The sequence below is a fragment of the Pterocles gutturalis genome, unplaced genomic scaffold, assembly GCF_000699245.1.
Source record: "Pterocles gutturalis isolate BGI_N339 unplaced genomic scaffold, ASM69924v1 scaffold19621, whole genome shotgun sequence".
Classification (NCBI taxonomy): Eukaryota; Metazoa; Chordata; class Aves; order Pterocliformes; family Pteroclidae; genus Pterocles; species Pterocles gutturalis.
The window spans coordinates 8,982-32,383 of record NW_010105943.1 but is presented as its reverse complement, the minus strand read 5'-3'; the positions used below and the strand labels follow the sequence as shown (position 1 = coordinate 32,383).

Below are 23,402 nucleotides of genomic sequence, written 5' to 3'. Positions count from 1 at the left end.
ACTATACAGAACTAACTCTCGCTGGAGACAGACTACACCTAGCTGTTCTTAAAATGCTAAACTGCAGCATTACGGAAAGGTCACAGCAATACTGGAACAGCAGCACTGCAAAGGCTGTTTGAGTTTTTAGTCCAGTTTTACTGAGCTAATTACATACCTCAGAGGAGAGGGAAAAAAAAAGTAAATTCTCAACAGGGAAATGCTACTCTCAGAAACTCTCATGAACACGTCTCATAACAAAGCTGATTACTTAGCTGCAAGACAGTAAATAAAACACACTTCCCAGAGCACAGTCCAACTATTAACACCCTCCTTTAAGCAACTAAGGCAACTCAAATCCAAGCAATTCACATTCAAAGCAACTACAGCAACTCCCAAAGGCAAAATACATAATATCTTCCCCAGGCCTGGAAACAGAACATGTTGCAATTACTCAATCTTACTGAACTTATGAGAACTCAAGGAAAGACAGACCACTGCACAGCTCAAGATGCAGGCAGAAATCCCACAGAATCCCTTAATCAGAAATAAGGCTCTCCTATTTTCCTATCACACCTCCCTGCTGGAACCAATGGTTCAGAGCTTTAATTAAGTTGCCAAATCACATGTGCATTCAGATACATGGACTACAGAATGGGGATCTGTTGAGACAGGCATCTACCAATATCCATGGGGAACCTGTCGCTGGCTGTCAGCTCGCTATCTGCTCAACTGCAGAAAGAGACACTGTGGTGTATGTACCTTTACATAATTAACTTAAATATCAATTTTACAAGTTAAGATTTGACTTTAATCATATTTTAATTCAACAATGTATTTACATCACACTGCAGGACATAGTGCACTATGTATTCATTCACACCCGCTGCAATGAAGATATCCCTGCACAGCTGCAGGGAGGCAGCTTCCCACCTGGACACGGGAACAGCAGTACAGCCTTAAACGCATTATTCCTCCTAACCTACCTGAATCTTTGCGCCTGGTGATGTACTGGCCCTCCAAACCGTCTAGCTGGTGAATGACACAGCTGCGATAACAGTGCCACATTTTTGTTCTGGTTAGGATTGGCTGCAAACTTCACTGTAATGGGTTCGGAGGAACCTGGGGGTTTGTGACCATTGAAATTTGTAATTGCCTCTTCTGCTTCTGACCTTTTGTCAAACCGGATAAATGCGACCCCTCTGGACAAACCTTTTAACCAAACCAATAAAAAAAAAAAAAAAAAAATTGAAGTTCAGGATAAACTCAAAATAACTTTGAAAGCAAAAAACCAAAAAAGTTAAATATTTCTAAGGTCACAGCTTTCAAGTTCTCTACATGTACTAAAGTTTCTTCAGCAGCTAGAGGATAAAGTACAAAATCAAGAAACAAAAGACAAATAAATTAACACATTCATTTCAGCTATAAGAACCACAGTGACTAAAACACTTTAAAAAAATCCAGTGTGGTAGAATTCCATAAAATCCATCACAAATTGACATTTCCATTGACCAAAAAAACCCTCCCAATATTTTAAATTAATTTTTTTAAAAAAAATCAATGCAAGTGGGTTAGAAACAAAAGCCCTTAGCTGTGATTACTGTATCAATAAAAAAGCATCTGCAAACACTAAATTGACACATATTTTTCCAAATGTTTTCAGTTTTCCACACTGAAACTACACTCTGGTTCATAAATGAGGGCATGAAGCTCTAACTCTAACAAAGTAGTTTAACTTAATGAAGAAATAAACATAATGAAGAAATCACAATTTCATCTATGTCATGTCATTTCTAGCTGTCACATACTGTATTTTTGATTAATTAAAATCTGACTAAGAATTACCTCTTGGTAACCGGACTGAAACAATCACACTGCTGTTAAACATTTGCAGCTTTTTTTTTTTCTCCTGCTTCCAGCCCCCCGCCCCTGGATGCTGCTGTCCTAATGGAGGCAGCGGTCACACCTTAGGAGATCGCTCCCTTTCCCCACCAGCCCCATCTGTGACTTGACCAGAGCCTGGAAGTATTGTTTATCACAGTGAAGGTAAAAGGGTACATTTGGGTTAAATTTCATTCCCAAGCAGATATTCTAGCTAGACTAATCCTAGGACTTCACTAACTGTCCCAGGAAGGGCCACAGCAAACACTCCCACACTACACCCACACCGGGCAACCTTCAGAGACAGTTTAGAAAGCTGTTGAAGCTTATCATAAATGCCAAAGTTGTTTATAACAATTGAACACTATCTCCTGTCTTTCACAGAAGGAAACGCAGCATGACAAAACCCCGGGCATGCGGCAAAAGGGGATGAAAACCCTGCAGCTACCCAGGGAACAGCCTCCAGGAAGGGCGCCTTCATTCAAAGCACGAGGAGAACTCGCGTAAGTAACAACTCATCTGGCTCACTGCGTGTTGTTAAGTGTGCCAAGTCACACAGAGAAAGCCTATTTCCTACATCACTGCACTTTTTGAAGAAGAGACCTGCAGGACAACAGCAGGAGATGGCCAGCACCACGCCAAGGGTGCAGCTGGAGCTCCTGCAGCGATCTGGAAAGGAGTCAACCTGGGAAGAGGTGATTCTGGCTTTGATTCTTGCTGGTTACTTCCAAAACAGGAGGCTGGACCAGATCGGCTCACCAACTTAGAGCCGATGGCACTACACGCTCCAACACCACTGGGATTAGGCTCTCTGTGCCGGGAGGAAGCACGTGCCCCACACTGTGAAGGCACAACAGCAGCATCGCCCAGGAGGCAGCAGGGACGAGCCCAGAGCACAACATACTGCTGCTGCTCCTCCGCTCCCGCACCCTTCACCTCAGCGCTTCTCACTTCATCTGTCTTATTCATTTACAAATATAAATACTGTAGAAAGCTTGTTTTTAAACAGTTTAATTCTCCAAAGCTAGAGAACCACCTCTGCCGAGAGGGTAGGTCTAAAGGCACATTTTATCCTAACTGGGACTAGATGGAGATATGAAACGCGGGTCTGAAAGCCAAGGCCCAGCTGCGCTCTGGAAGGGAAAGGAAACCTAGGCTATGCATGCCTTAAACTTCATAAAGTAAATATACATTCTCCAAACAATATGTTATTAAGGTTATTTGAAAGCAAGCAGCATATTCTGAGCTGACACTGAATTAGACAGCACCATGCCTCAGTACACTCAATGAAAACTATATTATTCCTGGAGAGATTTTAGCCGTATGACTCCTGTCACCTCATTTTACAGCTCTGTCAAAGACAGAAGTTGGCTGTCTAGAGTCCACGGGCAGCCAGAGAGGGATGAGTACTTTGGACACCTGGTATTTATAAGTTTTCGGTGCTCTACAAGTCTTTTCCCTGCTTCTACCTGTAGCTGTCACCTAGATAACGAGCTCTAGAGACAGAAGCATACAGGTATCACAGCTGGACAAAATGAATCCTTCCTCTAGGAAAGGAGGGACAGGACTCTCCTCGCTCACCACGGGAGTGTCTGCGATGTCACTATCCAGATCCCATCTAGGCACCCCAGACTTCTCTTGTGCACAATTGCATTTACAGTACGGTCTGACCAAACTGAAACACTTCAAAAAGCAGATTCCTACCCAAGGAGCTAGTTCTGATGGAGACAATTAACACTGCAGGCTTTAGCATTTACTCAGATTACTCCCACCCAAAGCTGCTGATGGCCTACGCTAAACTACAGCAGGTTCCTCACAGGTGATGACAGTTGCTGTGTAACTGCTGTGTGTAAATGTACAAACTACTGGATATGAACGTCAAATGTGGAATTGCTAGAATTAGATTATCTTCTATTCTAATATAGAACATGCATAATCAATGAAAAAAACATAGTTGTAACTGTTCTCTCCAAATTCATACATACCATACAGGCTACTGGAAAAAAAAGACAACACAGAACACCTAATGTTACAGGATAAGCCATACTCTTCAGCTGTACAGTCTGAAATAACTAGGCAAGAAAAACTCTGAAAACACATTGTAACACAGAGTCAGAATTAGCATTATAAAGGAAATCCTTAACTTTGGTCTCTCCTGAGCTGAGTGCTTAACTAAGCAACTGCTCTTTTTTTCTTTTTAATAAACAAAATAAATTCAGAAAATCCCAGAGGGTAGTACTAAGTGCATTAAGTTCATTTTTTTGGTTAGTAGTAACCACACAGGACTGTAAGTCACCTTGAATGTTTGAAAATATGAGAAAATTGTGTGAGTGACTTCCAAGTTGGCATAAAAGACAAAACACATTATTGTTTTGCTTTTTGGTAACTATGGCCTGGAATTTACCTGTGGGTAATAGTTGCATTTGTGTGAAGTAAAGACACTGTCTGCACTCAGATTACAAACGTTGCCCAGAGGCACTCTGCACTACAGTAATATGAAGTGTCATAGCAAGAGAGTGGCAAATCAGCAGCTCAGCCTGGTAAAACTGACAATCAGAGCATAAAATACCATACGAAGTTTAGACTAGAAGCTAGCAAAGGAGGCAGCGTAAGTCATTCTGTGTTTTTAAAGATCATTGGCAAAGGATATCCCATTAAAATTGTATCAGGGGTTGACACCAGACATCCTGGTTAGTTTGTGAAAGTCTAATTTAGTTTAGGAACTACCAGTGTCTGAAAAACGTTGAACACTACAGTTTTAGGAAGCGAATGCAACAGAACTCACCTGTAGTTTGATCCACAAGCACACGCGAGTTGATGATGCGTCCAAAACGTGAAAACATATCTTCTACATCTTTTTGTGTCATTGACCTTGGTAGTCCACTAATATATAAATTTGCATCCTTGATAACTTCAGAACTTGGACGAGCATAGGAAACCTTTAAAAAGAAAAAAAAAAAGTTCAAGGTGTAAACAGGAAAGAGTAATGTATTTTGTCATGACTCACTTTCATTTATTCCCCACTAAACAATGCAGGCATTTTCTACTGGAGTTCAAAAAAACGAAACAGGGAGAAGACAGGAGAAAACTGCCAGAACAAAAAGAGAAAAGTCATGTCGCTATGTAACTCCACTCATTCTGGGCTACCCAACAGATAAAGAATATAGTGGCACTGCTATAAAGAGACAGCAGTAGACTAACACCGATGCTTTCAACGTATTTGCTATGTTGAAGAACCCGTCTGAAGTTCAGACTCGGATATTTGGCCTGTCAGTAACCACAGATCACACCAAGAACTCGTGCTGTTGGTATATTTTTTAAAGCCACATGAAAAGATTTTACCAGCTGAAGCAGAGTTTTCTATCTTAACATCTGCTACCAGAGACAGTTACAAGTATCACCTAAGCAGGTGGGATTTCCAGTACTAGCTGTTACTTTGGAAAAGGAGGGCACGTGTATTAACACAAGTTAAAATAGAGATCATCAAGAACCTGAGATGTACGTGAGTTGAAAAGCCTGGCAACAATTTGTAATGATCCCACCTGCTGCTGTAAAAATGGTGGGAATGAAAAAAAACACACCAAACCAAACCGGAATCTTTGAATATAAAGCTGTTATAAAACCCAAGAGGCTGACCAGCCCACTCACTACTCTTGTCCCAGATTCTACCTTTCTTGCAGTTGGAGAGCACACGACCCTTACCACCAGAATGAAGTTTATCCGAATGCCATTCTCACAGAAGATGGAAAAAATCCAGACATCCTACCTTGATAGTTTTTGACTGAAGTCTGAGGCCATTCAGTGTGTTTATTGCTCTTTCAGCGTCTTTTGCAGTAACGTAGTTCACAAAGCCATAGCCCAAGCTGTGTCCTACATGGAAGAACATTGTCTTTAAATTAATCCTAACAAAAGAAAGTTATCATCATCAAAATTAAAGGAAATGCAAACGAGGAAAAGTGAACTCAACATAACCATAATCCACACAGCAAATATTGAAATAAGTCAAAGCAGCTTCTCAAGGCTGGCATGGGTCAGATGAAGCGACTCAAAGCTCATTTACCTGCCACTTGGGACATCCCTCTGTGTGTCAGACAGCTGCAGATCATCCATCAACAGTAAGAAACTCAAGACTGAAATACCGACTTTGAACAGCCTTGTAAACTTAACGGGTGTGGAACAAAGGCAAGAATTTAACAAAGTTTTTAAGTACAAACTCTTGTAGATAAAGAGCAGAAAGTGAGAAAATGTCAATGGACTAACTGCTAGGTAAGAAATCACCAGGCTACTCATTTCTGTGGAGCTATTCCCCCTGGAGACAAGAGGAAAAAAGAAATTTTCAATCCTTCATACATTTGTATAGCTAATGAGTAGTAAGATTCCCAAGCACATGATGAAACTGAAGAGTGAGAAATTCTCTTTAAGTCAGACAATTCACGTACTTTCTGTAAGTTTACTCTTAACTCTTACAAAAAGAATGAGAATAATACAAATCTTTAAAACACTTAAGGCAGACAATATTTATTTGGATACTTATTTGTTCTGCTTCTATCTCCAACCTCCACAAATGCTACTATTTTTAACATGACTTACTACGATCATTTCAGGTTGCAGTGTCCCAACAATTCGAGGCTCTTGTCACCGTAGACCTGAAAATAACTAAAATACTTTCAAGACTGTCCCAGTGCAATAAAACAACTCCCATTCAATAAAACAAATACCTTTTTCAGACAACTTCTGCTTGTCTCATCCAAATCTATGTGATTTTCTAGAGCAAACTTTAAGCATGTGTAGCAGAATGTGCTGTTTTACTTTAACAACATACTATTTTTAAGTCATTAAGCTCCATCATTAGGCTTGAGAACACTAGAAGACACAGCTCATCATTCTAGTAGGGGATTCTCTTCTGAAACACAGCCCTTTTTAAACCACACTGCATGGCTCCGCAACAGTCTTAGCTGGCAAGGAAGTTTTCGTACGCTTTCCAGATAGTTTAACACACCAAATATATCCCCCCCCCCCCCCAAAAAAAAAAAAAGTGAAATAGTGATTATCCTAGCACAAAATGCCAGAGAACCTGAAGAAAAGGGCTGTAACAGACACTGTTAACTCCAGCTGCTGAATAAAGAATCAGTCTGCTGGATGAATTGAGACCTACGAGTCCAAAAGGCACCAGGGATGGAAGGAAGCTGCAAATAACCCCCAGTGCTATTACTAACAGCATACCAGACAGACGGACTGCAGAACAACTGCAACAGGACAAGTCCCTGGCATGTTCCTCTGCCTTTGCTTTGTTGTGAAACGTAACAGACCAGTAACTCATCTAAACCCAAATCCTGTCATGGCCTGTTTCCTAATACACTCCTTGTATAAACAGTCCCAGTTAATTTTTACTGTCTGCTAAAGCTCCTAAAGAATCCAGATCCCCTTTGTGTTCAACCCTCCTCCAGGAGCAACATCCCGTTCTCTCCCCGACTCCGTGTTCACACACATCCGCCAGCACAGCTTCACCAGATGCTTCTGCACAACTGTAACGGCAAACCACTCTGATAGCCAAGCGGGATGTCAGCAAGCTTCACGTTAACAGATTTCTGTTCCAGGCACGCTGATTAAAAGCATGTTCCACAAACTCCCTCCAGTGCTCTCCTTTCCTAAATGCAGGTCTTCATTCTTCACATCCACTTGCTCCTGTGCTCAGTCCCTGAGCTTACACCCTGACCCTTCCAAGGGTCTGTTCCCCACAGTGCACCCAAGCAGTGACCACGTCCATGTGGCCTTCTTTACTGTTTTTGTCTGAGAAAAGTTCTGCACCCTTTCAACTTCTAATTTTATACCGGTTCCTCAATGACTATTCCCTATCGAAGAGTTTGAATGCCCCAGGAAAAGAGAGAGCAGGGACATAATGGAAAATTATAGCCCTGTTGACTTTTACCTGCCACTAGATAAGAAAATATCAATTACCTACCTTTCTCTACAAAAAAACAGAATATAGACCTTGCCTCTTGTCTGTACCTACCATCTTTAAACTACATTAGTGGAACATGACTTTGCAGACCTTAAGCGCTAAAAAAAACAGCCCATACAAAACGGACAGCATATTAACTTATCTTGCTCTAAATACTTAATACCATCAGTCTCTCCTGCTGTTCAGTCCCTCGTTTCATCTCTGAACAGACCAGCACATCGAACACACGACAGGCCCAGGGCTCCAGGACGCATGTTCCACCGTTCCTCTGACTGATCGCTCTTCAGGAATGCTCTCTGCTTCACTATTTTATTCCATATTCCCTCCTCCTGAACAGTACAAACTACCTTCTTCTTCAGCATGCCAGAAAATATCCAAGGAATTGGCATTTATGCAGCATTATGATTTATGTCAAGTGTTTATCCCAGGCATGGAGACAAGTTATTCGCTTTATCACGAGAGCCTGCCAGAAACCCATCATGCAAAAAGAAGGCAGTACTGTAACAGGTTTCAAACTATTTTAGTGGATAGTAATTAAAAAAAAACTTTTACGAAAACTTCTTAAAAGTCTGAGTATATATAAACACAAATGTATTCAAGAAAGAAAGATGAAGAAAATAAACAAGCAGGTCCTTATCTAGATGAATAATTAACAAAGTGACCATAAAACCTAGTTTTAAGCAAACTACTATACTTCTTCAGCAGAAAGAATCCAGTTTTGTTTCCATGATAAAAAGCCTGTTCATGAAAGAGGGCACTCATTTTCTTTCCGTGCATCACTTGGTTTTCTGTCCATGTCCTTGCATCCTTTCCCAGCTCCCTGAGCCACACTGCTTCAGTTACCGGCTTCTTCCTTATTCCCCTCCCACCACTGACAACTCCAGTTTCACCAGCGAGTCCAATATGAAACCAGAGCTAGTGCTGATCTTCCACTTCATGACAGAGCAGCTGCCCCCTCTGAAAGCAAGCACAGATTCTCCTCATCCTATACTTCTCAAAAAACCCGAAATTTAAACCTCGGTATACAGGCATTTTAGTTTAGAATTTGTTTTCTGAACTGGGAAACTGTTTTGAAATTTGATTTTAAAAGCCCAAGTAAGTAACAGAGAAAGATGGAACAGATCACCCAAACATCATTCAGGGGAGGATGTGGCATCTTGGAGAGGCAGTTGGGCCTGGGTTTTTTGTTTGTTCAGCTTTAAAAAAAATGAGCTGTGAGTGATAACCAGTTAGCACAAATACATATGAATGCATCAAGAAGTACCACGTCCAAATACCAGACAGCAATGTGCTGAAAAAGCAGAACTCAAAGCAGCGACTCTGCAGTCTCAGAAGACAAGAACAGATTCAAAGTGCTCAGATGTGCCTTGTGGGGGCTTTCTTCAGCACAGTCACACTATTGTACAGCTGCGGATACAGAATCACATCAAGCCTGAGAAAAACGCAAGCACCCTCGCCTCAAACTTCCAAAAAATGGGTTACACCAATGCCAGACTGCAGCAAGGTAGGACTGGCACAGCAGGTGAGCAAGAGGCTATATTCTAACCTCCTGAGACGAATTAACGCTATGCATACAGCATCTTTTGTTTCCTAACATCCTAATGCCCAGGAAAACAAGCAGATGTGTCAGCAGAGCAGCTTGGCTAAGCGGGGAGCTGATGGCAGAGCTCCAGTGCAAACAGGCAGCGTACAGGAGATGGAAGAAGCAACAGCCTACAAAAGGAAGAATTTAGAAACACTGTCCACTCAGTCTCAGGAAAGCCAGAGCTCAACTTCAGTTGAGACTTGAAAGGAATGCAAACAAACAAAAAATAATATCAAGGGTAACAAGAAAAGCTTCTACTGCTGTCTCAGCAGTACAAGGCTGGAAAAGGAAAGCATGGGACAGCTGCTGAAACGGGTGTGTGATTTGGTGAGCGTGGTACATGATGCCTTCTTTGCCTCGCTCTGTTAGGCACTTAGGGAAGAGCTCAAGGAGAAGGACCAGTGGATGAAGATCAAGTCAAGGACTGATGGGTTGAGAGCCCCTGACAAGTCCATGAGATGAGATGGGCTCTTTCTAAGGGTGCTGTGACACCAGGCTCATGTCCTTGCCAAAACTTCTCTCTATCATCACTGAATGGTCATGGAAACTGGAAGAGGTCCCCAACAACTGCAGGAAGGCAAATGCCACATCCATCTTCAAAAACAGACAAAAAAACCGCAACCAACAACACCCCCCACACTCGGCATGTATGCCTGCAACAACCAGAGCTTTTTGCAGGGATCTACCCTGGGACCTGATGTTTAACTTTTTATCCATGACCTGGAGGAGGTGATGGAAGTACACTCTCACCAAGACTGGAGATGATCCCAGGTTGGAAGGAACCCATCAATACCCTGGAGGGCAGGGCTGACACCTAGAGGGACCCAAACACGTGAGAAGAATGGGCCAACAGGCACCTTGCATTTGTCTGTGTTGCATTTTGTAAAGTCCTGACCCTGGCAACACCGCAGACTGGGCACCTACTGGCTGGCGAGCTGCTCTGTGGACAAGGACCTGGGAATCCCAGTCTAGAGCACAGCGAGCAGGCGGCAGCAGTGCCCTGGGTTAACAGTGTCCTGCACTGTCATAGCAGAAGTTTAGTCAGAACACAGAAGGAGGAGATCATCCCCCTTTACTCAAAGCTCACTAGAACACTGCATCCAATTTTTTACATCCTCTAATAGAGGAAAGACATTGATAAACTGGAGTAAGCTCAGCAAAGGGCCGCCAAGGCGCTCAGGGGACTGGAGCTTGTGGATGTTTACAAGACCATGCAGGATAAAGTCCTGAGTAACCTGGCCTGACCTCGCAGCTGACTCTGTTCTGAGCAGAAGGCTGGGCTACTGTTCCTTAAAACTGCACCACGCACCCATCCCAAATGACAGCACGAGGAAATCACTCTGTTAGCCTGAGCCTCCTCCAGTTCCACAGAAAAAGATTTTTTGTATAAAACAGCTTATATGCACACTTCATCTCAGCAGAGATGTAACAGAACTAAATACTAATGAAAGGCTTCCAGAAGGCAAAGAATCCCACCTTTTCTTCTCCCTCACAATATTTTCTCCCATTCATGGAACCATTTCTAAACTTTGAGTTTATTTCTAGTGTAGTCCTTAAACTAAAGCCTGGAATTACCAGAACTGCTTCATGGCTAGGAAGAGAGAGACTGACAATTTTCAATGCACTAGTTATTCTATCACACATTTTTGGAAGCATTCACTCTCAGTCTATTTTTAATTGAATGAAAACTAATTTCTGTAGGTTTCCACTAGTTTTCTTCTGTCAATCTTTTGTCCACTGCTCTCAGGAGATGCTGGTTTCTAGATCCTCCTGATGTCCTTCGGCCCAATGTGAAATCTGCTCCCCATCATAACTTTTAACCGCTTTGTCACTTTAGTACTCCAAATGCCAACCTGACATGTTCTACACGCACTGCTTGGCTCGATGCTGGAAACAAGCATTTGCTATTTGTTACCCCCTTGGCAGTTTGTTTTCATACTATAAAGTGCCCTTACCAAAAAAGAAAAGAAAGCAGCTTCTTGAAGGATTTTTGTCAAAACATATTTCTGGATGTGAACAAACATCTCAAGTATTTAATCACCAATCTTCAAAACTAACAGAAGGGCAGGATTCTGCATTACAAGCCTATGCTGATCAAACCCTATAATCACAACACAGAAGTGATTCTATTTATTGCTAGGCTGCCACATCACTCACAGTGTATTTTTGAGACTACAGGAAACACCCCCTACACTCATCTGATGCATCTCAGATACTCTGAGAACACATGAATCTGAAGCTAAAACCCACAGCCTGAACCAAAACTTTTCTCCTGAGCCAGTCCCCAGGTACCCAGTCCTCCATTCCTCAGCAATGTCCCCACACCTGGCTTCACCTGTGACACTGAGAAGTCACTTTGCTTCTCTGAATCACCCCCATTCTTTCCCACTTGTACCATGGTGACCACAGCAAGTCCCAGAAAACTCAAAAACATGCTGCTCAAGAGAGGACTATGTGCCATAGGTTTAGTACAGGTACTGAAGTACCACATTAATCTTAAAAATTTCACTTCGCCCAAAAAAATATTCTACAGTCTTTTACACTGATTTTGGAAAATGGAAGAGTTGTTTGGTTGTGGGTTTTTCGTTTTTTTTTTTTTTTTTTTCTGCATAACTTCTTGAAGCTACAACTAATCATTCTGACTTATTTTTTACAGTTCTGCTTCATCTCCAGCTTAGTCATAAATGCTGTCCACAACCATCATTAGTCATGGGCTGAGGCCAATTGTCTGAGGTTCAATAAAGCCAAGTGCCGGGTCCTGCACTGTGGTCACAACAACCCCCTGCAACGCCCCCGGCTCGGGGGAGAGGGGCTGGAAAGCTGCCCAGCAGAGAGGGACCTGGGGGTGCTGGGCAACAGCCGGCTGAACAGGAGCCAGCAGTGTGCCCAGGTGGCCAAGAAGGCCAACGGCATCCTGGCCTGTATCAGCAATGGTGTGGCCAGCAGGAGCAGGGCAGGGATTGTGCCCCTGGACTCAGCACTGGTGAGGCCGCACCTCGAATCCTGGGGTCAGTTTTGGGCCCCTCACCACAAGGAGGACATTGAGAGGCTGAAGCAGGTCCAGAGAAGGGCAGCGAAGCTGGGGAAGGGTCTGGAGCACAGGGCTGACAAGGAGCGGCTGAGGGACCTGGGGGGGGTTCAGTGTGGAGAAGAGGAGGCTGAGAGGAGACCTCATCACTCTCTACAGCTGCCTGAAAGGAGGGGGCAGTGAGGGGGGTGCTGGGCTCTGCTCTAAAGGAACAAGTGATGGGACAAGAGGAAACGGCCTCAAGTTGCGCCAGGGGAGGTTTAGGCTGGATATCAGCAATAGAGTGCTGAGGCATTGGAACAGGCTGCCCAGGGCAGTGGTGGAGTCACCATCCCTGGAGGGGGGCAAGAACCGTGTGGATGTGGTGCTTCGGGACATGGGTTAGTGGGTTGGGTGGGGTTGGGTTGAGGGTTGGACTTGATGATCCTTGAGGTCTTTGCCAACCTTAATGATTCTACAATTCTATGCAAACACCAGGAGAGCGCTGCAGAAATTCCACAAAATCATGTTCGTCTCAGGCTAGGGGCAAAGCTCAGCCTAGCTGGACAGCCTGGTCTTGTGCCCACCCCCGTAAGACACCCGGGAGGCACTGTGCCACTGTGAGGCTGGATTAGCAGGATCAACACTGTACCAGAAATCACTGCCCCATGCCCCACTCACACTTCAAGCACACCCTTTAGCATACAAACCCAAAAGCTTAGGTTTATATTTAAGCATTTCCACAATATTTGTCCTTTAAATGCTTCCATGGCCAGTGTCAATGCAACAGCTCAGCACCTTTCTTCCACAGTAACCGAATTCAGCATTATTAGTTTCTATGACTAAGACAAAGATTGCTATCTGAGCCAATTCCTGCTTAAGACTTAAAAACAGCCACGTATTACTGAAAAGACTTTTAATTGCAACAGAAAGGAACTAGAAAGGAAATAAAGAAAATAACACCTAGTTTTACTGATACAGAATGTGTCCCCACTGCTTCATTTGGCCAGGACACAAACCACTTTCTCTTCCAGGGGTAAACAATGAATAGTCTCATTTACAGAAGTTTAAGGGCAAAATCACATCTAACAGGTTTGGAAAGCCTGACCTTCAAACAACTCAGGAAAATATCACAAATTACAAATAAAGTGGCCTCTCTTCCATTTGCAAAATAAATGGGATTTGCCTTGAAACAAAGACGACTACAAGCAATTCAAACAGAAACTTCTTCAGAAAAAAAGTCAAAAGCTACAAAGTTAATTTGACCCTAAGTCTGCTCTTTACCCCGGCTCAGAGAGACAGCTTCCAGGGTTCTCACAATCTCCACAATATTTTAAATTGACCATATGCAGTAAGAGCGACAGCTTTAAATCCTGGAAACAAAAGTTTTCCTATTTTTAGTAACTAATTTCATTTAACAAAGACCTTCCACATACTTATTTCTATATGTTCTCCATCATTTTTCCTTTCTCTCATTTCCAGAACATTGTTCTATTGAGATTTAATTTAAGTTGCTCCAGGGCTCTTTTTCCAGATGAACTGCCAGCATCCTAGATGCTGTGAAGTGAAAAGGATTTGTAAAGTGAACACAGAAAAAAACAGGCCCAAAATTGTGCATGAATACCACAGGCTGACTTCTTTGAGGCAGTCTTTGGGAGGAAAATGCCTTGCCCACTCACTGTCAAATCTTTTTTTTTTTTTTTAAACTTTAGGACAGATTTTGTTAATCTGTGGTTGGAACAAAAACCTGACTATTCAAGGCACTGAAGGCTGAAAAATCCACTCCCCCCACCTCCTTTGGAAGACACTTCAGCTTTCAAATAATGATGCTTTTTTAGCTGCAAACACTACAATGCAAAACCACAGCAAGCATTCCGAGACAACACGATCGTAGGTTAAGCTGAACCAAACTGTTATTCTGCAGAAGAGGATGCAAGTATCCTAAGGTTATGTGCAACAATAACTCCCGCTTAAAACATGTTGAGAAATATTGGAGTACAACTGAAGATTTTGCTATACAGCTCATTTTTATGGCTTGATGAGGGAAAAGAAAGGCAAACGACGTGAAAATGTCAGCTTTGGTAAAACAGAGTATGTCGTGCAACGTGTTGGCCTTTTTTACTTTATGGGCCTATGCATCACAAGGAGGGATGTCCATAAGGAGGCATGAATATATTTAACCCTCTCAATGTCTCTATCTAGAGTAAAAGGATACCCACAACCCTAAAACAGTAGGAAGTCACCTTCAGTTACACTAGCCCTTCCTTAAAGCTTTCAGAGACCACTGCCACACTCCCTCTGAACAGCAGCACAGCCACCTGCTGTACCAGCCACTCCGGAGTTTGCCATCAGCTCCGGCATGCCAAGGGTGCAATCTGTCCCATCATCCAGGCCATGAACTAAAATTTTAAACAGAATTGGCCCCAATATTAAACCTTTGGGGACTTCACCAGTGACTGGTCTTCAGCTGGGCTTTGTGCTGCTCATCAGCAGCCTCAGAGATTGGTTTGCAACGCAACCACACGTCCCTCGCTTGCTGACACAGATCCTCCTGCAGGGCACAGCTCTGGTGGCAGTCAGAACCTGGCTCTCCACCCAGCCTAGGTGAGAGGCCCCAGGCGCTCCCTGCAGAACTGCACCCTCTTTTTCGGTCCAGGTAGCTCTTTTTCGGTCACAGTGTTACAGGGACAGCTGGAGACCATGCAGCACGTCACCACCATTCTTGAGTGCATACAGGCTGATGGCAGCACAGCCCATGTCCCTGTCTGCACTGCTGGGCCTGTCTGCAGTGCCCTGGGAGCTGTGCTCTAGGCTTGACTGCTATATAGGCCTGGCCTAAGAAAGTGTTAAGCAGGTGCTTAACCCTCCCTAACCAGTGGTCAGCTGGAACAAAAGCTCCCATGTCCCGTTGATCAAGTACACTTGACAGAGGACAGATCTCAGAGCTCGGTGCTAGAAGCCAAGGTCTCCTACAACCGTCTGTAGCGGCAACAGCAAGCGCTCCAGTTCCTCACAGGGGTCCCAGAAGTCTGTTGACAATCCCAGAAGCTCCCAGAACATTCAGAAACAGAGCCCAGAAACTGCTGCACCAGCTGCTGCTTCTGCTAGCTGTGCTCTGAACCCACTTAAAGAGCCCAAGCAACCTTTATATTAAGTATACTCCCATACCCTTGCTAGAACTCAGTTATTACCTTTGAGGTAGTTCGTATGGCCAACCTTCTGATAAAGGAAATGAAGTGAAGCTGGCAAAGCTAAGGGGTGTTACATTTTCAGTATTTGGCTAATTTGTCTGTAAACCATTTGCACTTTTCATTAAGTTAACAATTGTTGCTAGGCATTCTTGAACACACAAAATCCGTGACTAATGATGCATTCCAGTTACACAGTTAACAGCAAAACTGCTTAAGCAATTTCATGGTTGTTTTTCACGCAAAAGGAAACAACTTCAGCCAAAGAGAATACTTAAATACCTTCCACAAAACAAGAACACTTCAGAATTCTGTTTCTAGACTGGAGTCCACTACACTAGTGAAATGAATAGGGAGTTACCCTGTCATGTGAGCTGGGGAGCTACTTACCGCCTGGCAGCACTGGAAAGCCATGCGATAAAATCTTCCTTCCCTTTTGGCTTTAAAAGCTTACAAGGACCCAGCCATTCATTTCTTTTTTAGATGCATAATTTCTGTGAGAGTCTTCCAGAGAAGACATCATGAAAAGGAAAAGACAGGGAAAAGGTGATGATGCATACGGTTCCTGAGGAACTCCACCTCCCTCAAAGTGATATCTTTTTGGTCCCGTAAGCAGCATGCCACGTGCACACCTGCAGTGCGAGTGAGCCATGATGGTATTTTTTGAGATGGAACTCCAGATTTCTGCACACAACCTTAACAAGTGACCCCAAAATGTCCATTTTGCTCCACATTTTTCAGCAGCAGTGGAGCAATGGCTTTGTCCCTGATAGTTGCTGATCAAGGAGTTCAACCTTAGCAAGGCTCCATCAGAACTCAAACTTACATAAGCAAATAAAGACAACGAAGAGGAAGCCCACTCCCTCCTTTCAGTGTCTGCGTAGAGATGGCTGTATTTTGGTAGCTGAAAGGTACCAACAGAGCCTTTGGCACAGTCTGAAGGATCACGTCTTAGATTCCCTGGAGTAGAAAGTCCTGAGTATTTTGTCAGAAGTATTACAGGGACAACCCATTCCCTGCTCAAGCAGTGCAGATGGTGTGAGGGCGGGAAGAAGAACCCTCAAGAAGTTGCATGCCTCCCTAACAAAATCAACTGCCATCAGACAAAGCACTTCTACAGAGGGGTGCACACAACAAGTTTGTCACCAGGTACTAAGAGCAGGGCCATGGGCTTCACACCAGTCTGATACCCTAAACACATGTAAAAAGTTTAATCAACTGCCATCAGACAAAGCACTTCTACAGAGGGGTGCACACAACAAGTTTGTCACCAGGTACTAAGAGCAGGGCCATGGGCTTCATGAGCAATGAACAGATCCCACAGCAGTCTGATACCCTAAACACATGTACAAAGTTTAACTCAACCTTTCAAGAGCTTTAGGACAGTCAGGTTTGAAAGTACCAACGCTTCAGCAGGGTAAGGGGAAGACAGAGAAACTAAATACAACTTGTGCTCATGGCAGACTTTCAGCTTTAGCATTTGGTCCAGAAGGACTGAAGTCTGCATACACCTGCACAAACAGGAGACTAAAGATGACCAGGTTGTATAAAATTTACAGCTATTGATTAGAAGCATCCTCATTGTGCACAGACATCCTGACACAACGAGCCATCCGCATCTGTGCTGCGAGAAACTCACCAAAACTAGACTGGCACAAAAGCCTGGACTTCTGCATTAGCAGATGCTGAAGGAGGAGAAACGCTTCAAAAACATTCACCTGTGGGAGGAGTCCAGCACAGCAGACTGGCTGGAAACCCAGACCCCAGAATCTGGATGTCCCAGCAAAGTCAAGCACCTCCAGTGCAAACTGTGGCACAGGACAGATTTGTTCTGTTGGATCATCCATTGTAGCCAGTGGCTCCAAGAGGACGCTGAGCACTGTGCACACTGCTGGGTAGGAAATCAGTACAAAGCAAAAGTTTGCCACTGTTGCATCTGAAGTCAGTGTTGTATGGCTCCACTCTAATCGGTGCAGACTAATCAGACAAACCACAGCAAGAAGGGGAGAATTTCATCAATTGAGTTGGGTCAAAGGCTACTCACAAGCCTCGGCGATTACCACAAAAGGCCAAGAGATGCAACACTGAAAAGTCACATCTCAGACTTGACCTTGTGCCGTACTATATTGGGAAGTGACCTTCTAATGTCCCCCCAGAGCTCAAAGCCCTGACACATGGCTAGTGCTACTCTTAGGACTGTCAGATGACAGAAAGAACAATATCCAAGTTCTCTTACCAAATCCTTAATGTCCAAAACACACTCGCCATCAATACAAGTCCAGTGAGCAACAGAGTGCCAATCCAATATTGCCACTGACCCAAGTACTGATTCATTCATCACGAGTTCAGCAAAGCCATGGCTGGAAGAGCTCAGGAACGCAATACACAAACTGGAGAATGAAGAGACCAGCACCCTGTCTTTCCAGTATGGTCAGGAAGAACTGAAGGAGCACTGCACCCTGGCTAATGCTCATCTACTGCGCACAAGCTTCTCTATCGTTACTGCAAAAAGGAGGAGAAGGGATCACGTCTCAAACAACAAAACAAATGCAGAGTCATACTTTTACCAACTGCTATAATCCACATGTACAGAAAGCAGAAAATTCACAGTAACAAATGCAAATTGACACTAGTGTTTGCTGCTACTTTCAACTTCCCATAATGGTCATCAACAACAAAAAAAGGATAAGTAGCCTAGCAGTTTCTAAGAGTTTCTCTCAATTTTATAAACACGATCTAATACATACAACATAAGATTGTTCAGTACCATGCTGTATTTGAAACTAAACACTACAACATATATACTTTGATCATAATGAAATACTTTGCTCGAACAAACCGAATCTTTGGCTTTCAAACCAATTCTTGAATCAAAGTATAAGTCTCCAGAAAGCTAAGGCTCATTCAATAAGTCATTAAAAACTGCATTCCAGGCAGAGGACATTTTCTGCCCTACATGTTTCATTAAGAGTATTAACTGGAAAAAATTACACATAGCAGTCATTGCTTTATGAAAAATAAGCATTATCAAACAAAATTATTTTAACTCTGCAAATACAGTCAATAAAGGCAATATCAAATACAAAATGCTTTGATATAACAGAATGTCACAAGCTGTGATACCACTGAAAAGAACTACATTGATCTAAAAAGTCTAATACCAACAGAAGGAGAGGTTACCTCCCTCCTGTCCAGGCCACTCAACCCCACTACATCTCACATTCCAATATTATGACTTATCTGACCTCACAGAAACCAAGGTCAGGGAGCTAAACAGGTTTTGCTGCAGCTCCAGTTTCCTGCTAGTCTGCTGTGGGGTCAGAAAAATGCAAGTGGTGGCACAAAGGAGAGCAGAGCTCTGCCACAAGTCTGTTCTCTTCAGGGGCAGCAAAACATCAGATCTGCTTAGAGAGGAGTTTCACAATACAGAACCCTTAATGCAAACACAAAGGGGCAGAAAGAAAGAGCAAAAGGAAGAAAAAAGTGGTACTTCTAGAAGGTTCCCAAAGAAGCCAAATCTTAGTTACTCATATTCCAAAACTATCAGTGAGCACAGAGAAGACTGGGAATTGCTCCTAACAGTGCTGCAAGCAAATGAAAAATTAGGTAGCAACAAAATTAAGTGGTCTGACAAATGTCAGAATTAAACACTTGCAATCACTTTAAAGAAAAGCAAGTCTTTTGTCCATGGGCATTCAAGGACTCTACGGAAAGCTAATAGGAATTTTACTTTTGATTTTTGAGAGGGCTGTTAAGAAAAACCTGAACCACGCAGGCATGTTTTGGACTTTAAACCACGCAGCACCATCAAGTTCCAAGTTAAAATTAACCAGACTTAACCTGAGTATTCATACTACAGGGAACAGTGTGAAATAGACTCTCAAACTGCAGGTAATGGTGTGTCTTGCTTCCCATTTAAAACAGCCTTACCTCCCGTGGAGACAATTTTGGGCTTATTTGAAAGTCTAAGGTGTGGATCAGCCATGACATCCGCTGAATGGCTTGCTATCAATAAACAAGTAGTCTTGGTTCCTTGCAAAAGTAGCCTCCAGAGCAACCCCTACTTCTAAGCATCTCAAACTGTATGACAGCATCTAGGCTGAATACTCATCTACCAAAACACTCAAAGAAATCAGTATTTTATGTAACTATTTCATTATGATTTTACATAAACATTCCGTATATACAGATTGACATAGATGGTTATCACACGAAACTTCATCTGAAAGAAACGAGGAAAACTAAAGGCATGGAAATTGGAGAAGCCATTCTGAACATGAATTGTTGAGTTTTTAATTACTTAGTTCTCATGCCTATTCTCAAGCATCTAAAGTACTAAAGTCCATCAAGATAGCACTCAAAGAATTCTCATGTGTTTCAGCAACTTTCATGCAGTTTTTAAAGATAGCGAAGTAGTTTCAGACCTGTTTCGTTATGGATTAGATAATGATCTAAGTCAGTATTGCAGGATTCTGAAATACAAGATTGAGCGTGTGCAGCAGAAAATTCCACAAGGCAATTGTCTGCAGGCTGAGAGCAAACAAGCATGCAGAGCTCATTAACACCACAATTACTTTTATTTACAGAAACAACAATCCTTTCCCACTAAATCTAAGATTCTGGGAATTCTGAAGAAGAATAACCAGAATTTGTAAATGAAGATTTTTAACAGTGCAAAGATTAAAACATCTTCAAAGAGCAGATAAAAAGCTCCTGCAACTAAACAGATATGGCTTACAGAACCAGTTGCTCTACCAGCGTTTGTTTGTTTTCAAGGAAACACTAAGTTTCACAAATTTGAACAATTCATTCCTCTCATTTTTTAAAGCTACTACTAGTAACAATCCCATTTAATCAACTTGCAAGTGAAATTCTGAAGAGTGACAAGGCCTGCAGCTCTTTCAGACACACACCATACCTTTATTTCACTGATCAAAAGTTTAGTTTGCATATTCAGCGCTCTGGTAGAGTCAAAAATGCTCAGACTGTAGAAAGAATAAAGCAGCTGAGGAATAAATCCAAACTAGCTTTAGACATGCCTATTCACGTTCAAATTTAGGAATTGTACTTCTTGGAATTCTTAAGCATACACAAAATAGTCACTAATTTAGCCTTAAGTATTCTATCTTCCTAAAACCTAATATCCAGCCTTAGCATCACTGCAGTTAGATGCATACTTCTCAATAGTTTGATTACACACACACAAATATTTTTTATTTCTCTATTAAATTGCATTCAGTTAAGTATTTGCTTGAGCAGTCTACCACAAAGTAAAAATTTCTTATAGACTATACCTGCAACTTTGTCCCGAATAAGTTTTGCAGATTCAACTTCGCCAATACTGCTAAATAGACTCCGTAACTCATCTTGCGTCATGTTCTGAGGGAGGTAGTTAACAATTAAATTTGTTCTACCAATATCATCCCTGCAATCTTCAGCCATGTGATCTTCATAACCATTAGACATTTTATAATAAATCTGCAAAGAGAAAAATCACAAATGAGTTCTAGACCTTTGCATTTCAACAAGCCAAACTTTCTCCACCTGAAATAAGTTTGAATGTTTATTTTTAAAAAACCGAAAACAAGCAACTGTTTCAACATCACATTTTCTTCCACTCACAAAATAAAACATTATTTGTTGAAAATTCCAGAACAATTCATTCTTTCAAACTGACAAGTATGGCATTTTACAAAACTATGTACCATTAAAGAGCTCTTAAGGAGGTTTGGGGTTTTTTTGTTAATAAAAAGCATCAAGATAGATTTTTGTACACATTCCTGTAAACACCCAAGTATTCACAACAGCCAAGTTAAAAATCAGGTTCCCCATGTCCAAGCACTTGACTAGTGAGAGTCAAAACAGACACCTTAATTCCAGCCTCATGCCCAGGACTCTGAAAAGACAGAAAGAGGAGCAGCAGCCAGATCTACTAGACCCAGTTCACTATTTCAGCTGGGGACTATTTATTTCCTAGAAGCTCCCTCCTTCACACATTGCCCTGTTACTGTTAAACGGTCGCCTTTGGGTGATGGCTTAACTGCACACACGAAGCAGATGGAACACAAACTTTGGTGCCTAGTGAGTATTTGATATTTTTGCACCTTCTTAAGAAAGCCTAGAGAAAACAACCAGAAATTCCATCACACAAAGATACTCTCTGCCTTTGTCAGCCACCAGCAGGGACTGAATCCTGACATTCAGATGCAGAGGACATCAACAAACTCCCACCAGACCCAAGCTGCTCGTCCTTCAAGGCCTGCCAGAAGAGTAGATTTTAAAGGGCCTTTACAACTGCTTTGAAATGGTCAAAACCAGGATAACACCATTCCTGCAACAGGAGAAAAATGAGGTCTAGCAGATTCAGGAAGCCTAGACTGGCACGTTCCTTCTGGAAACCACCACCACCAGGAAGCTCATTTCTTGTATGGTTCTAGACTCTGCTTCTCAAGTTCGTCACCGCAGATTTGTTCATCTCTCAGCCCCAGAGAGCTAGGCAGCTCTAGCTCCCAAACAAGTGTCCTTTAACAGCTCTTAAAACCAGCTGTGGAGCACACAGAATTAACAGAAAAACTGCTAAAAATCTGCAGTGAATTCACAGCCTCCCAATGCTCAGTCCAGCACTCCTCCTCCTAAATCATCACTATTTCTGCATTTAACACAGAAGCCAAACACTGGGGCCGCTCAGCACCACACCACATTTTACACCACAATTTGCACCACAAAGCTGCGATAACAGTTAAGTATGAATGTATTTCCAATTCAGACTCCACCAGTACGTGGTAGACAAACAAAAATAAGTAACACTTATTTTTGGATGAAATTAAGGTTAATCCGAGAGGACGGAGTTTTTTCTTTAATCCAGAATTCTCACTACAGGACTACCATCTGAAGTTTGGCTGCATACGGCTAAATCAGCAATGCCTGCTTGGCTAATAATCTCTTCTTGCTATAGCCAGTTTACCAACCCTGCAAATTCAGACTCACATAGCTGTATTTTCAGAATAGAAATACATGAATGCTTCACCTCATACAAGAGATCAGTCTGATGAAAAATTCAAGCACCAGAAATTTAGCAGCAGACTCTGTTCTGAAAGCTTAGTGTAAACCTTCCAAGTTCAGCACAAAATCTGCTTCTCGTTGAATCTCTCAGTGCCGCCACAGAAGAATTCATTACCAGAGGCTCAAAGGCGAACTTTGGGTTTACTTTAATGGAACTTCTGGCCAATACACTAATTTGGTCAAAGAAAAACATAAGATGCTGCACGTAAGCAACTACTGTTCAAATTCCTCCAGCTGCAGTTTGCTTGAGAGCTGAGCATATGATCTGCAGCAGGTATCACCAGCACAGTGCTCATCTTGCCTGAGGGGATAATCAATTCCAGCTCAATTAGAACAGTTTCAGGTACTATTGCTTCTCAGCCACCAGCAAAACATCAGAAGATGCAAAAGCTCCTAGCTCATCTCAACACAGAGTGAGCCAGCAAGACTTACAATACCACATAGTTAATACTCGCTACATTTGCCAATTTATTTTTGCATTAAGATGAGCCAGGAGCATCCAGATGACAACATATGCTTCTCACATAAGGTCATTTTGAGTTACAACCATTAAGACCACAAGACAACTACGGAGCATCAGCTTACAGGTTTTGGAGAAACCACAGACACCGCTGCCCTCTGTGCTAACGGCCTGAGCAGCAATGGTTCATGGCTTTATTTTATGGATCAGGATCTACAAAAGGATAACCCTTTATGGGGACTGCACCACTACTGACAACTATCAGTCAAATAACGGAG

General features: G+C 42.6%; 1 protein-coding gene across 1 annotated transcript in view; it reads right to left on the bottom strand.

Annotated features, from left to right (window-relative positions):
* ELAVL1 (ELAV like RNA binding protein 1) overlaps positions 1-21,074 on the bottom strand; it is a 28,818-nt gene extending 7,744 nt beyond the window's left edge. Inside the window, exons 1-4 of the mRNA XM_010087588.1 lie at positions 20,897-21,074; positions 5,627-5,730; positions 4,646-4,799; positions 966-1,191 (exon numbers count right to left, since the gene is read on the bottom strand). Of these exons, the coding sequence (XP_010085890.1) occupies positions 966-1,191; positions 4,646-4,799; positions 5,627-5,730; positions 20,897-21,068 (656 nt within the window). The 5' untranslated portion in view covers positions 21,069-21,074. The remainder of the gene's footprint in view (positions 1-965; positions 1,192-4,645; positions 4,800-5,626; positions 5,731-20,896) is intronic.
* Between the last annotated feature and the right edge of the window lie 2,328 nt (positions 21,075-23,402).